Below are 14,994 nucleotides of genomic sequence, written 5' to 3'. Positions count from 1 at the left end.
GTTTTGTCAAAATTTCAATTGGTACCTATCATGTAGGCAAATTTCAGGACCCTCTAGAGGGGGAAGGAGTTGAGGTAGGTACTTAAAAATAACTTCCTGGGACATACTTTAGCCTGTAGATTCATCCCTGACATTTTCTTTGTCCTAACCTAACCCCTTTCCAAGATAGCCAAAAGTAGCTAAAGTAGAATTTTACCCAATTGAAATGGGGGTGGCAATTCTGTGGGGGGAGGGGGTTGTCATCCTTAAAGACCTAATTTCTTTAACTCTCAACTACATTGAAAAAAATGGCTGTCTCAAAATTTTGATTGGATGTGTTTGGAGAAATGGTTGGCGTTAGAGGGAAGTTAGTTGCCCTCCAATCACTTTCTACTATTAAAGAGGGCACTAGCCCTTTCAATTTCCAATCGAAAGAGCCCTTTTTAAAATTTCTACGACAAAGGTTTTTATAAAAACCTTATGCCCTTGAAAGCGCAGCCAGAATTAGTCCAAAGGGTTTAGGGGGGGGGGGTAAGCACAACAAAGATTTTTTTTACCAGGATTTTAATCGAAGGATCTCGAGGGGGTACACCCCCTTGACACATCCTTGGTGGAAATAATAACTCCTAAGAAGTAATGCAACTTTACCATTTCAGCCACTATATAACAATGCTGAAGAGGAGTTTCTCATTTTAAAACTATCGTTCAGGTACAATGGAAAATGAAACCAAGGGGTGTCCCACATCCAACCAAATATTGTACATCTTGGAACACTATGTGAGCCGCACAGTTCCGTACCGGCTGGCACCGTCCCCAAAATGCTTGGCACTCGACATCTGAATTTTTTTTAGAACATCTTGGCAAACAGGTAGTGTGGCACGGTTTGGCACACTACCAACTCGGTACACCTTCTCGGGCCTCGTGTGGCATACTTCTACCTCGTATGACACGCGCCACACGTTACATACATTTTATTAGTGTTGGAACCATCATTCGTTACCACCACGGCTCTCTCAAATAAAACTAGGCCTAACGAGGGAAACAATGTTACAAGCAAGGCCACATCCAAGGGGAGGGGGATTGACCCCCCCCCAAAAAAAAAGAAAATATTTGTCCGACTCGTAAAAACATAACAAACATGAATATAAACAATTTTTTGGTACTCTTGCATTATATGGGCCTTTACAAGGAAACCAGTCACGAAAAACCCGTTTTTGACGGGTTAACCGCTATACAGTAATACAATGATAGCGTGGTTTTATTGCGTATACGATATTTAAACTGTTGTTTTTTGGGGTTTAGCGGGGGGGGGGGATGTACCTAGGTTAGGTTAGGTTACGTATTTAATATATGCAATGCTTTACCCCCATTCCCCCCTAATGTGTAAATAAGTAAGCTCAAATTTGTTTCTAAACTATTATATATTCATCCTATTTTATTTCATTTGCATTAACCAAACTTGACTTTTTAGAGAGGCCCATATAATGCAAGAGTACCAATTTTGTATGCATTTTTTATGTTTTTTCTGTACACCCCCCCCCCAAAAAAAAATACTTCTGTAACTCCCCCCCCCCAAAAAAAAATCCTTCTGCAACTCCCCCCCCCCCCAAAAAAAAAAAACTGGATACAGCCCTGGTAACAAGAAAAGAGAACTTTTCGATTTGTTTTTGACAATTAATATTTCACTCATTTTATTTTAGTTTAGTTTTAGTTCAGTTTTATTTTTTTCAACAATGGAAAAACCTTGGTGTATGGCGGTGATTAACTGCAATGAGCTCAGAGATCCCCCAAATGCTTATATTCAACTGAATACAGTACGGCATGAAAATGCGGAGGATGTTATGCATAATGTCAATAAGAGCTAAATCTTTAGGGCATTAGTTATTTTTACATTGTGATCCGGCAAGTTTTTGGCTTTCTTTTGATCATCTGCTTAAAAAAACAAGCCTTGTGTATTAATATTTTCATTTCAGTGTTCTTTAGCCATAGGAAGTAAGATGGTTAAGAATGGCATCGAGTTTACAGGATAGACATCCCCCTTTAGGCGTACTGGAGTGTAACTCCAAAACATTAAACACCAAACCAGATAAAAGTTTACATATTGGGAATCTACGCGGAAATGAGGTTGTCTTTAGCTAAAAAATTAAATAAAAAAAACAATTTTTTTTAACTGAAAGTAAGGAATGACGTTAAAACTTAAAAACGAACAGAAATTATTCCGTATATGAAAGGGCCTGTCCCCTCCTCAACGCTTCGCTCTTTACGCTAAAGTTTTTTATTGTTTAAAAAAAATAAGAGTTGTGAGAAAGTCAAACTTTAGCGTTTGACAAACTAATTCAGCATTGAAATCTGATTCTTTTGATGTATCTATTGGTATCAAAAACCCGTTTTCTAGAGTTTCGGTTACCATTGAGCCGGGTCGCTCCTTACTTACAGTTCGTTACCACGAAGTGTTTGAAAAGCGTCTTTGGGAAAATCTCCCTCAGACTTTTTTTTATCAAAATGTTATGATATTTAGAAGTGCTGTAAGGAGCATTGCTCTTTTTATAGCATTTCTAAATATCATAACTTTGTGATAAATTGACATTGAACCTTTTAGACATTCTAATAAGTAATTCCTATAGTAATAATTTTGAGATTTTGTAACTTGAAGTTTCTTGAATGACTTGTTAAATTGTAGCCTCTTCCATGTGTATACTTTTAAGCGAGTGAAAGGTAGTCCTTTATAAGGTGAGTGTGTGAAATCTAATCGATCATTTGGCGCAAAATGCTGTGTGGCTAATCCATACAAGGGCTGGGGAAGGATAGCTTGCCTCACTCGAAATCATTATAAGTGCCAAATTGTGTTTTTCAAAATTCTAAACATTTAAGCCGTGCTTCAACCGTCGTAAAAAAAAAACTTTTAAGGCAATAATTACGCAAATAGTTGTGTTTTTGTGAACTAACAAAGCATTTTTAGCTAACAATTTTTAGCTGTGTTTGCTTGAAAGAAATGTGCCTGGCTACAACCCATGGTTTTACGGAAACCAAATTGAAACGAAGTGAAATCACACTTACTTATTATATGTATAACACTGAACTGACAAGACTTGACAGAAAGCTGTCGGGAACCAGAGATTGAGGGAGGCACATTTGAAAAAGCAACTGTATATGTAATATCAGAGCTGGGCACTCAAACGAAAGGAATTTTGAGGAAATTCCATCACTGTCAAGATTTTCAGATCTTTTTAGCTGTTTAATAGCCTCTTGTACATCATTTAAATTGACCGATACTACATTTTCTTGTGACAATGAATTATGCGAAAAAATTGGGAATTATTAGATGACGCTTCTCTTGAATGAGCTAACCAACATTGTTAGCGACCAATGCTAGTTAAAAATCGGATAGTAGAGAAGGCCTTCAGGCTTCAATGGAGATGAAATACCCATCCCCTAAATTGACTTCTACTAAACGACGAACTTTACTATAGTGTTCACGTAAATTTTGTTCTGGTAAGCCTGAAATAAAGGGCGTTTTCGAGATCCTACAGGGGTAAAGCTGAAGCTTTATCGAATGCTAATTTTTCTATGAATTAAATTAAGGGTAAAAATATATTTTTTTTCAAATGCGAACATTCTTAATCTTAAAAAACAATCTTCAGTTAAAGCATAGTTTATAGAAAATTATGATAGCAAATTTGCCAAGTAAACCTGCATTCAAGCACCAGTAATTTTCTATGAGGATGTATCTCAAGTGACATTATACATAATCGCTTTGAAAAAATGGACTTAACAGAGCTTGAGTCAAAATCTTATTTGAATTAAATTAAAAAAACAAGTTTTTTTAACTGAAAGTAAGGAACGACGTTAAAACTTAAAATGAACAGAAATTTTTTTGTATATGAACGGGGTGTCCCCTCCTCAACGCCTCGCTCTTTACGCTGAAGTTTTTTATTGTTTAAAATAATGGAGTTGTGAAAAAGTCAAACTTTAGCGTAAAGACCAAGGCGAGAAGGCAGTACCCTTCGCGTAAGGTATAATTGTTTTTTGTTTCAATCATATACGTTTCTCCTAACTTACTATTAAAAAAACTTGTCTTTTTTAATTTAATTTTTGTATGTTTTATAAATAATACAGATTTTGATTTTGGCTCCTCGTACATGAATAATTAAAACGAAATCTGCACATTAATTTTACTTTTATTTGGTTAAATGGCTTTCTCGAAACTTGTTTAATTTTATTTACGAACGTTTTTATTAGTAATAAATATAAGTAACTTACGAATTAACTTACGTAACGAACTTCTATATTCGTACATTAGGGGGTTTGCCCCCTAGTCAATACCTTGCTCTTTAAGCTAAAGTTCGAATTTTGTTCCAATTCTTTAAAAATGACCCTTTAATCACAAAGGCCATTAATTAGAATAAATAGCTCTTATGAAAGTACTAAAAAATATTTGGCTTAAAGAGCTATACATTGACTAGGGGATGGATCCTATTATATACGTAGTAGTTTTCTTTTGTTCTAAGATTGTGTGTAACTCCTTACTTTCGGTTGATAAACTTGTTTTTTGTTCAACTTATGATCTTTTTCTTTAATAACGCCGGAGGATCCGGCGCCCCCTTCAAAACACTATCGGTTCCCCCATAAAAACTTCCTTCATTGAAAGATCCTCCCTTATAGCGTCCTTATAGATCCTCCCTGAAAACGTCTATATACTTCCCAATAACCAATACTATATGTTAACATTGGGTAAAGTTCATAACTTTCAGCCCTCCCCCCAGGGAATTCGGGAGATTAAGTCATCCTAAAAGACATAGTTATCATATTTTCAACCACGCTGAACAAAATGGCTATCTCAAAATTTTGATGGGGTGACTTTGGGGAAAAATAAGCGTGGGAGGGGGCCTAGTTGCCCTCAATTTATTTTGGTCACTTAAAAAGGGCACTAGAACTTTTATTTTCCGTTCCAATGAGCCCTCCCACGAAATTCTAGGACCACTGAGTCGATACGATCACCCCTGGGGGAAAAAAAAAAACAAATAAACACGCATCCGTGATATTTCTTCTGGTAAAAATGGAAAATTCCACATTTTGTAGATAGGAGCTTGAAACCTCTACAGTAGGGTTCTATTATACGCTGAATATGATGGTGTGATTTTCATTAAGGTTCTATAGCTTTTAGGGGGTCTTTCCCCCTTTTTTCGAAAATCAGCCAAATTTTCTCAGGCGCGTAACTTTTGATGGGTGGGACTAAACTTGATAAAACTTATATATTTTAAATCAACCTTAAAGTGTGATTCTGTTAATGTATCTATTGGTATAGAAATTCCGTTTTTTAGAGTTTCTATTACCATTGAGCCGGGTTACTCCTTACTTACAGTTCGTTACCACGAACTGTTTGAAAATCGGCAAAATTGAGAAAAAAATTATCGGGTTCAAATATTTCTTTTCAATATTCACGGGAAAAAGTTTCGCTTTTTGGAATATTGCTATTAATGAGCAAACTTGTGTCTTTTTCGTTGCTGAAATTAGCGAGGGGCTATTCACCACAGCCTGATGTACATCTGGGAACTTCGCTTGCTCCACCTTGTGCGGTACACTTCCAGTGTACCGCGCCTGTTCACTTGAAACATGGCACATTTTTACGCTACGGGTGGCCCACTTTCGCTATTCCTGGCCTCCACAATTTGGTGTACAAGAGTTTTGAAAGAAATAAATTCCTTGAAAAATACATACTTTCGCATGATCCGCTCTTTCTTTCACTTTTTTTATCTATCCAAATAAAAGTCTAAAGAAATATGCTGATTTATTTTAGCAGCTTTGCAGGGATTAATATCTATCAGTTGGGAGAGTTTGAGGAAGAAGCTAACGGTTTAGAGTTTTTTAGTGAACACCAAGAACCATTCAATACTCCATTAGTGGTCATCGTAAATATGAATTGTTGCGTTCAAGGACACAGGGTCATGGACACCACCGGGAAGGGGAAAGACGACAATGGCCTACCCCGAGAAAAAAAAGACACTAAACAACATCTTTGAAACTTAATCCCCTATTCCACCATGGCAAAATTTCCTAGCGGGATCCTTGCAAATGATATTTCTTGAACTTTTTTTTTTTTTTTTTTTAACTGATATTCCCTTGTGCTCTTAGTTGTTTTTTATGTGGTCTTTATCTGACACTTGCATTTGTACAAACACATTTATTTCATAGGTAGAAAAAAACATAGGTAGAAATATAGAATTTCATAGGTAGAAATAGGTATTTCAGAGGAGGTAGAAAAAAACAGGAGGAGGCTGTTGACTCGTCCCTCCTCAAGAAATATCAATTTTTAAAATGCGTTCCCTAGAAATAATCTGTCTCCCCGTGGTAGATATTTGCATGCATGCCCGAGTTGGGCCCATGCTTTAAAGTCAAATATCTTAAACTTTTTATCACCAAATTTGTGGGGTTTTTTTTCAAATTGCTAATAATACCTGTTCTCAGGACCTTTAACTTAACGACTCTCTGATATGGAAAATTTACAACATATGAATCTTATGTTGAATTAATCAGCTTTAGATTATAATCTGGATGTATCTTTTCTCTTTTTTTTTATTAGTTAAAATTTTCCAGGGAAACTTTTCTTTTTCTTTATTAGTTAAAATTTCCCAGGGAAACTTGTTTCCCGAGAAGCTTAAAGGCAATGGCATAATTTTGTCAAAGTCTTGGGGGGGGGGTTGGAGCCAATTTTCCAAAATCAAGTGAAAATGACTGAAAAAGAATGTAAAATGAGCCAGATAGTGCCACAAAGGCAAAGATATATTAAAGAAAACTGACCTGTATGCTTGAATTATGCAGGCTTATCTTAGTTTTGACAAGATTTTTTGCAAAAACTAAATTTCAGCTTTGGGACTGGGATTTGGGGGGAGGGGGGTACCGGGGTCTGAAGGGGGCAGCTGCCACCCCCCCCCCATTTTTTAGCAAAAGACAACCTCTTTTCCGCGTAAATTCCCAATATGTAAACTTTTATTTGGTTTGGTGCTTAATGTTTTGGAGTGCAAAGATTTGTAGCATTGAGATGAAAAGTCACTTTTTTTTCTGGTGAAATAGCTTTCTTTCAAACCTTAGTCGCTTCCGGAAATCCTTCTCCACCTTATCCTCCATCCATAAAAAAATTTCACGTGAAATAGTTGCTTATATTTTAGATGCAACATAAATATTAAATTTGACTAAGAAATTGGAGGTGGAATATGTCACAAATCCACCACAAACCTGTGTATGATCGTGAAAGCGAATTAATATTTTGATACTCCTGTCAAATCATAACGACCATAGCCTTAATAGGTATTCATATCATTTCCTACCCTCAAATTGTTTCCTGTTGTTATTTCCTTGAAAGTGAAATTACTTTTCCTTTTAGAAGGTCTGAGAAAAGTGGCTCATGAACAAAAAGTCACTTTTTATTCCAGCTATAAAATCTAACAAAGCGGTTAGGTACTAGTGGGTTTTTATTAAGGGACCATCATCTTAATTCAGGCAGGCACCAAGAAGTTCAGAATTAGAATTTCAGAAATGTGGCTAGGCCTTGAGCCCCCTCCCCCCTACGAACGTCCTTATTCCAGCACATTCTTCCTAATTTCCGATTGAATAAATTTTTCTAAAGAGTGAAGGCAACAAAAGAGGAACTTGCTCGTAAGGATTTAGGACTTTTGGGATTCAAGTTAGATGTAATTTAGCGAGGCGAAAGGACTGGGGCGTGATCTGCTAAGAGGCAGGGGGACAATATTGGAAAATCTACTCCAACTTTACCCCTTCAGCTGGTTTTTGACAAAATTATATCACTGTGTAAGGAGGGTGGCTTGGAACTTAAAGTTTTGGGATTTAAGCTAAATATGATTTAGAGGCAGATGGGAAGAAAGAAAAAGAGAGATAGAGATGGCGGCGTGGAATAGACGCCCCTATTTAAAGTTTTCACGAGAACTAGATTTCACATTATTGGAAAGATTCACAAAAAACAAGACTTTGGTTCCTAAGAAAGAAAAAGAGAGATAGAGATGGCGGGGTGGAGTAGACACCCCTATTTAAAGTTTTCACGAGAACTAGAGGCAGCACGAGAACTAGATTTCATATTATTGAAATGATTCCCAAAAAACAAGACTTTGGTTCCTATCTGTATAAGTGAGACAGATAAGCCCTGATACAGAGCCTTGGGTTAAAGCGGTAGCTTGAAAAAAAAATACGTTTCACTTTAAGAGTTTTTGGCTTTTCATTTTGCGGGTTTGAAGTTCAATACCGAACTTCTTTTTTTGTTGGTTCTAAATCAGTGGCATTTTAAGAGGTTCACCACATGAAATTTTCAAGTTGGCTACCCCGACAGGTCACTGATATAGCCAAGTTCACAATTTAAGAAGGTCCTTCTTAAAGTCTTAGTCCTTCTGGAGTCCGAGTCCTAGTCCTTCTGGGAGGACTGGGAAGGGCGATTAACCGGACAGATCGGGGGTATAGTCAAAAATATATTTCAAGACAGAGATCTAGTCCTTTCTGGGAGGGGGCGTGTCAAACTCTAAAATATCATGATTGTACGATTTGAAATGCAGGTTTCAAATCATTCATAAGCAGGCACAGATAATCACTGCTAAAATAGGCACTCTCCGGATACAAATAACGGCTAAAATGCTGTCGGATGAGCGCCTTGGGCGAGCAGACAAGCGGTACAACATGCCAGATGAGAATCGGGCAACACTGGGCGAGTGCCGCGGATGCCGATGATAAAATTCTTGCAATAAAATCTTGGCACCTGGAAGGAAATCGCTAGTACAGACAGTAATTTTAGTGTTTGGGTATAGATTATTTTGCGAATGGGCTCAACCAAACTAGATTCTAAGAAAATTATTCAATTTATGATGGTTACAATTTTTTCTCATCAATTTTTATTTTCTGGGAATATAAAACTAATTACAATTCAAGCCCTCTCATTCGGAAATCTATAAAAAAAACACATAAATTGAACTTCGTCAAAATGGTTTCTGACAAGTTTATACAGCCAAAATACGAGAGTACCTGTGAGGAATGAGTAACAGACCATGCATGACCAGTATCTGGCTCGTCTTCGGCTAGGGCTAGTGTAAGTAACAGGACAGAGATATAAGTCCTGACTGGAAGCCTTCCCATTTTTCAATCGTTTCGCAGTTCAGACCTGGAATCAGAATCATTATATAAATATCGTTGTTTAAAATTCGTAGCCTATTACAGCGTTTTCAAATTTGTGGATAGCGACCCGGCACCGGGTGGTAGAAAAATGTTGGGAATGGGGAAAAAAAATGTAAAACAAAGCTTTTTTCGTATTTATTCTGGGGAAACTTCCGAAAAAGTGTCGATTTTATAAACTACTTGAAACCTCAACCGTCACATAGCAGAGGTTTTAACAAATTATGCAAGGAAATAGGGATTGATTACAAAGACCGCATTGTTTGTCATTATTCAAAAGAAAATGTTTTAAAAGGACTATTTGAATTAGAAGACGAAGCTTTTATCATTTCCGAATGAACATCAAGCATCCAAAAACATTGGTAAAGTGCCAGAAAAATTCGCTTCGATAATTAGGGGGGAAATGACGCAGTATAAACAAAGACTTTCAAAAGAAAATTTTAAACCTTAGAAACATTACACAATTCACGGACACATCTGCAAAGTGCAAGTTTTTCAAGAACATTTCTACGAGCTGGTAAGGTTGTCCAATTTCCCCCACTTGGGGGAAATCCCCACATTGCATATATGGCCACATCCTGTAGCTTCGTTGGATCAAATCTTTTCACCAGCCACCTGGCAAGGCTGTAACCTCTTGTACTATTTTTTAAACAGTTCGTGTTAACTACTAAGTAAGGAGCGACACAGCTCATTAGTAACCGAAACTCTAAAAATCAGAATATATATATATATATATATATATATATATATATATATATATATATATATATATATATATATATATATATATATATATATATATATATATATATATATATATATATATATATATATATATATATATATATATATATATATATATATTGCTTTATTACGCTAATTCCAAATATATAAGATTCATTAGGCTACGAGCCTAAGATTCATCGCCCATCAAAGGCTACAAGCCTGAGAAAAATTTGCCTGATTTTCAAAAAAAGGGGGATATACCCTCTAAAAGTTAAGGAATTCATAAAAACCACACCATCAGATTCAGCGCATTAGAGAACCCTACTGCAAAGGTACAAAGCTCCCATCTTCGAAAATGCGGAATTTTGCATTTTTTTTTTCCAAAGAAAAACCATAGATGTGTGTTAATTTTTCCCCTGGGGTGATCGTATCGAACCAATAGTCCTAGAACATCTGAAGAGGGCTCATTCAAACGGAAATTAAAAGTTCTCGTGCCCTTTTTAAGTGCTTTAAAAGATTGGAGAAAACCTCACACACTCCTTTTTTAACCGAAGTATAACTGAAAGGGTTCTAGGTGCTTACCCCCACCCCCCACGGAAAATACCTCCGACGGAAAATACCCCAGCGAAAAATACCCTTCCGGAAAATACACCCCCACGGAAAACACCCCACCAAGGAAAATACCCCCCACGGAAAATGCACCCCCGGTAAATACCTCCCCCCCCCCCGCGGGAAATAAGGCTTTTATCGGTTTTGTAATTTGGAAGTATGTATATATTTTTCGGTTTAGGGAGGGTGATGTTTCTGCTGTGGGAGGGATATTCGAAAGAATTCCTGTACGATGTTTTTCTTACTTTCTCTTTGCCGACTCAATACTACATATGAAGATGTTAATAGTAATTATCCGCGGTAAATTTTCATCAGAATTGAATTGTCTAGAGGATCTTTCCGTGAAGGGGGAGCCGGATTTCCCGGCATTATTTAAAAAAAGATCAGAAATTAAATATAAAAGCAAGTTTTTCCAACTGTAAGTAAGGAGCAAAATTAAAAATAAAAACGAGCAGAAATTATTACGCATACTAGAGGGCGTTGCCCCCCTTCTTATTACTTCGCTCTTTACGCTAAATTTTGACTTGTTGTCCCAATTCTATATGAACGAGTCCTGAAGCATGAGGGTAATTTAATTAAAATAATAAGAAGCTTTATTAAAAGTACTAAAAACTTTAGCGTGAATAGCGAGGTAATAAGAAGGGGGAAACCCCCCTGATGCACGCAATAACTTCTATTCGTTTTAGTTTTTAATATTACTTCTAACCTGAAGTTGAAAAACTTGTTTTTTTTTATTTAATCATAGGCAGCGCACTCGTGCCGCCTAAGTAAAGAGCGATGTGGGCACAATACGTTTACTTTTTTTTTTAAGACCAGGGTGCTTCGTACAGAAGAAGTTGTCGTAGAAAATCCAAAGGGGTTCATTCGAATGGGAGTTGAAAGGACTAGTACCCTTTTAATAGTCGAGTCATTGGAGGGCGACACGCCCGCCCCCCCCCCTACGCCCATCATTTCCCCAAACACATCCAATCGAAATGTTCGGATAGTCATTTTGTTCAAAGTAGTTAAAAGATCCGGAAATTATGTCTTTGAGGATGAAAACTCCCACACAGCCCCCAGGGCAAGCGTTGTAAGTTATGCTTTGGGGATATATAAGGTATTTATAGAAAGGGAGGTCGTATAAACTTCGGAAGGGCTCATTGGATTGGTAGTCAGACATTCTAGTGCCCTTTTCAGAGTCGAAGTGATTAGAGGGCAGCTACCCCCCCCCCAAAAAAAAAAAAAACACACACACACAAACGTCGCCTGTTCCGGGAATACAACTGAGAGAAATTTCGAGATAGTCATTTTGTTCATTCTAAAACGCAACACATTTGTATTATTATTATTTTTTAAGACCTGGACACTTTATATTAAAGGAAATTGCAAGTTTTGTTGCCTTTTCTAATAGTCACAAGTGTTTCGCCTTTTAGTTTCTTTATTTTCTTCGTTTTTTCGTACATCTTGTACAGCCAGTGGGGTCTTTGAACATATTCACATCAGGCTATTGCAATCTAGTTTAAATACGAGTTGAGTGTTAGTTTTTTCTGTTTTCCTTAGACTCTGGTGCATAACATGAAATTACATTAAGATGGGAAACTAGGATCATTTACTAACCCATATATTTATGCCTTATTCATAACAGCTATCAAAGCTACGTCACATGATGATAACAACAAATACTTAGCAGAAAAATTACCGGAAATAGATGAACAGTCTTTGGCTTAAGAGTAGCGTTTGGCATATTTTCGCTGAAATATTTGGCACCATTCGAGAAATTTAATCTGGAAACCCTGACCAGACTCTAAGTAGAAAATATAAGCTTTTGAAGAAGCAATATCATATGATGACGATGAGAAATATTAAAAAAAAAAAAAAAAATGAGTACCCGTCTTACAAGTTTTACCAGTTAATAAAACAGCCAAAAGCTATTACCAGTCAAACCTAGTGACCTACTGATAGCTAGTTTCCGGTAAGGAATTAACAGGTTAATCAGAGAAAATACAGGTAGGCTGGTAAAAATAAATGCCAAAATAAACCAAGAGAAACTTGAATAATTCCAAGAATGTCAATAAGCATGTATTTGGAGATACAGAATGGACTCACAGAATTTGTTTCGATTGGTCATAGATTCTACTTGGAGATTTAACAGAAATTTGGAAATATGTATGACTCTTGTTCTATGAAGGTACTCAGGTACATATGGAGATAAAATATGAGTTTGTAGATACCTGTCACATGTTTTCTGTTTCTTAAGGTTCTGAGGCGCATGGATAGAATTTGTTTCAATGGGTCACAGCTTCAGCATGAAGACATAACAATGATTTGGAGATACATGTGATTCTAGTTATATCAAGCTACTCAGGCATATATGCAAATACAATACGAGTTTGGAGACACGTGTCACTCGTTTTCAGTTTTTTAAGGTTCTGAGGCATGTGCGAAAATATTTGTTTCAAGGGGGCACAGCCTCAACATGTAAATATAGCACGAATTCGGATATACATGTGACTCATGCTCTATTAAGGTACTCAGGAACATATGGAGATACAGTACAGGTTTGGAGATACACGTGACCTATGTTCTTTTTTTTAATGTATTGAGGCATGTGCACAGCTAAACGCGAAAAAAATAGGTGAATTATAGAACATAATGTTATCTCTTCTCATGGGCGTAGGGAGGGGTTTGGGCAGGGGGGGCAGCTGCCCCCCTAGACCTTAAAATTTACATCATATATGTCTGAAAAAGGAAATGCTTAGAAAAACAGTTAATAAAAGGCCCTCCATTACACTATCAACTGCCCCCCCCCTAGACAATATGCTGCCTACGCCCATGTCTCTTCTCACAACTGAAGTGACAAATTTGCAAAAATAAAGTATGTGATGGCAGATGAAATGCGACTGTCGTTATTTTTATCTTGGGTATGTTCAAAATCTCTGTCGGATAAACCTGGTCATATGCAAGCTACAAACTGTAGCTACACATGCTTTAAGGAAATCTAATCAACATAATTTTGTGTATCTGTTGCACAATGGGAATTGAACGATTAAGAATTGTCTGCTACAAAACTTGACTATTTTGCATAGCAGAACGTTGGTACCGAAAATCTAAATAAAATATTAACATTTTAAACTAATACTTGTCTGCTCTTTTTGTACATGAAGTTCGAATACTCATCCCAACGCTGGCTGCCATCTAACATTTTTGATTTGCCAATAAAATATTCCTCGAAGTAAGTAGGGAACACGCTCGAAATTCCAGGGCATTTTAGGCTATTTTAATGTAGTCTACAATTTAAGCTGATAAGATGTTCATCTATTAGCTATTTGTGATTATCTTGTTAAACTTTTTCAATAGGCTGGCAAAAGGACCCTGAATTATATAATTAGTCCATTTTAAAACAAAGTCTTCATAGGATGAATTCTAGTATGAAGGTGTGCATTATTAAACCTTGTTTAAAAAAGAATAATGCAAAGGTTTTTATTCTGCGTATTTCCAGTGCAGAGAAGCAGGGCCCTGTTGCACGCTGCCTTCTCCTCCCCGCGAGATTATCGATAGAGAACCATTGTACTTCTTTCGACTCGCGACTAATCAGAGAATGGTCTTAGTGACCAGACCACTGTCGTAAATCAAAACTACAACAACTACTACTAAAAAATCACCGCATCACCAAGCCACCTGATGCCAACACAGCTACGTACACTCCTCCTTCATCCTAATCTATTCAAAACCTCCCTGTTTACAACCTCACAGGAAGCTTTCCATTTAGCCCTAGAAGGTTGGACGATAAGGACAACCTTTGGCAATCTGTCATCCTTCATCCGCAGAGTTTGAGAATTTCTCTTGGTGTTTGAGTAGCTTTCTTCCATTTACAATAGATGAAATTAAAGCGGTGAGTAATTTTTTTTTCGGTCAAGTACAAGTAACAATATAACCTTTAGGGGATTTTAGGGTGGTAGGGTGTTTTTTCGCAACACCACACTCACTTATGGCAATTTCTGATCGTATTTTAGTCTTACTATATTTGTTCATTTCTCGCTTTAATTTTTGTCTATTTTTTTTATTTCTTCATTAAGCCTTTCAAAAAACCTTAGGAAGTCCATGTTTTCACCGTTCTGAAAAATTCATCCTTAATATTTAATAACTAGCACAATTTCATACCCAGACGGGCATGAAAATGCCCAATTTATTTTTCACGATCTAAACAATTGCTCGACCGTACATTGGCTAAACACTAAACCTAAACATCTAACACTAAACCTCTAAACCTAAAACACTAAACCTCTGCAACCATACACACTTTATTAAAAGGTAGGTACATAGCAATTGTCAGATTTTTCCTAAAACAGCATAGAAAATATATTTTTACAGAAAGTATAGTAACATATGGAGCGAATTGTGAAATTTTCAAGGAGGTTCCGTTTCTTAGGTATGTACTTCAAAAACAAAGGTAAGAGATCCGAAACTTCAAAATGCCTACCCATTTTTGGAGGGTTTTTTTTCGCTTTGATTTCATAGGCTTCAGTGAAAGCC

At 36.7% G+C, this 14,994-nt stretch overlaps 1 protein-coding gene across 1 annotated transcript in view; it reads right to left on the bottom strand.

Annotated features, from left to right (window-relative positions):
- Nucleotides 1–14,994, bottom strand: part of LOC148943395 (uncharacterized) — a 96,284-nt gene that overhangs the window by 51,335 nt on the left and 29,955 nt on the right. Inside the window, exon 2 of the mRNA XM_089100909.1 lies at nucleotides 9,001–9,136. Within this exon, the coding sequence (XP_088957035.1) occupies nucleotides 9,001–9,111 (111 nt within the window). The 5' untranslated portion in view covers nucleotides 9,112–9,136. The remainder of the gene's footprint in view (nucleotides 1–9,000; nucleotides 9,137–14,994) is intronic.

This window comes from Artemia sp. Qi Xiang Cuo, chromosome 15, assembly GCF_049724085.1.
Source record: "Artemia sp. Qi Xiang Cuo chromosome 15, ASM4972408v1, whole genome shotgun sequence".
Taxonomy (NCBI): Eukaryota; Metazoa; Arthropoda; class Branchiopoda; order Anostraca; family Artemiidae; genus Artemia; species Artemia sp. Qi Xiang Cuo.
Note: the sequence above shows the minus strand (reverse complement) of the source record. Positions and strands in the feature narration are given on the sequence as shown.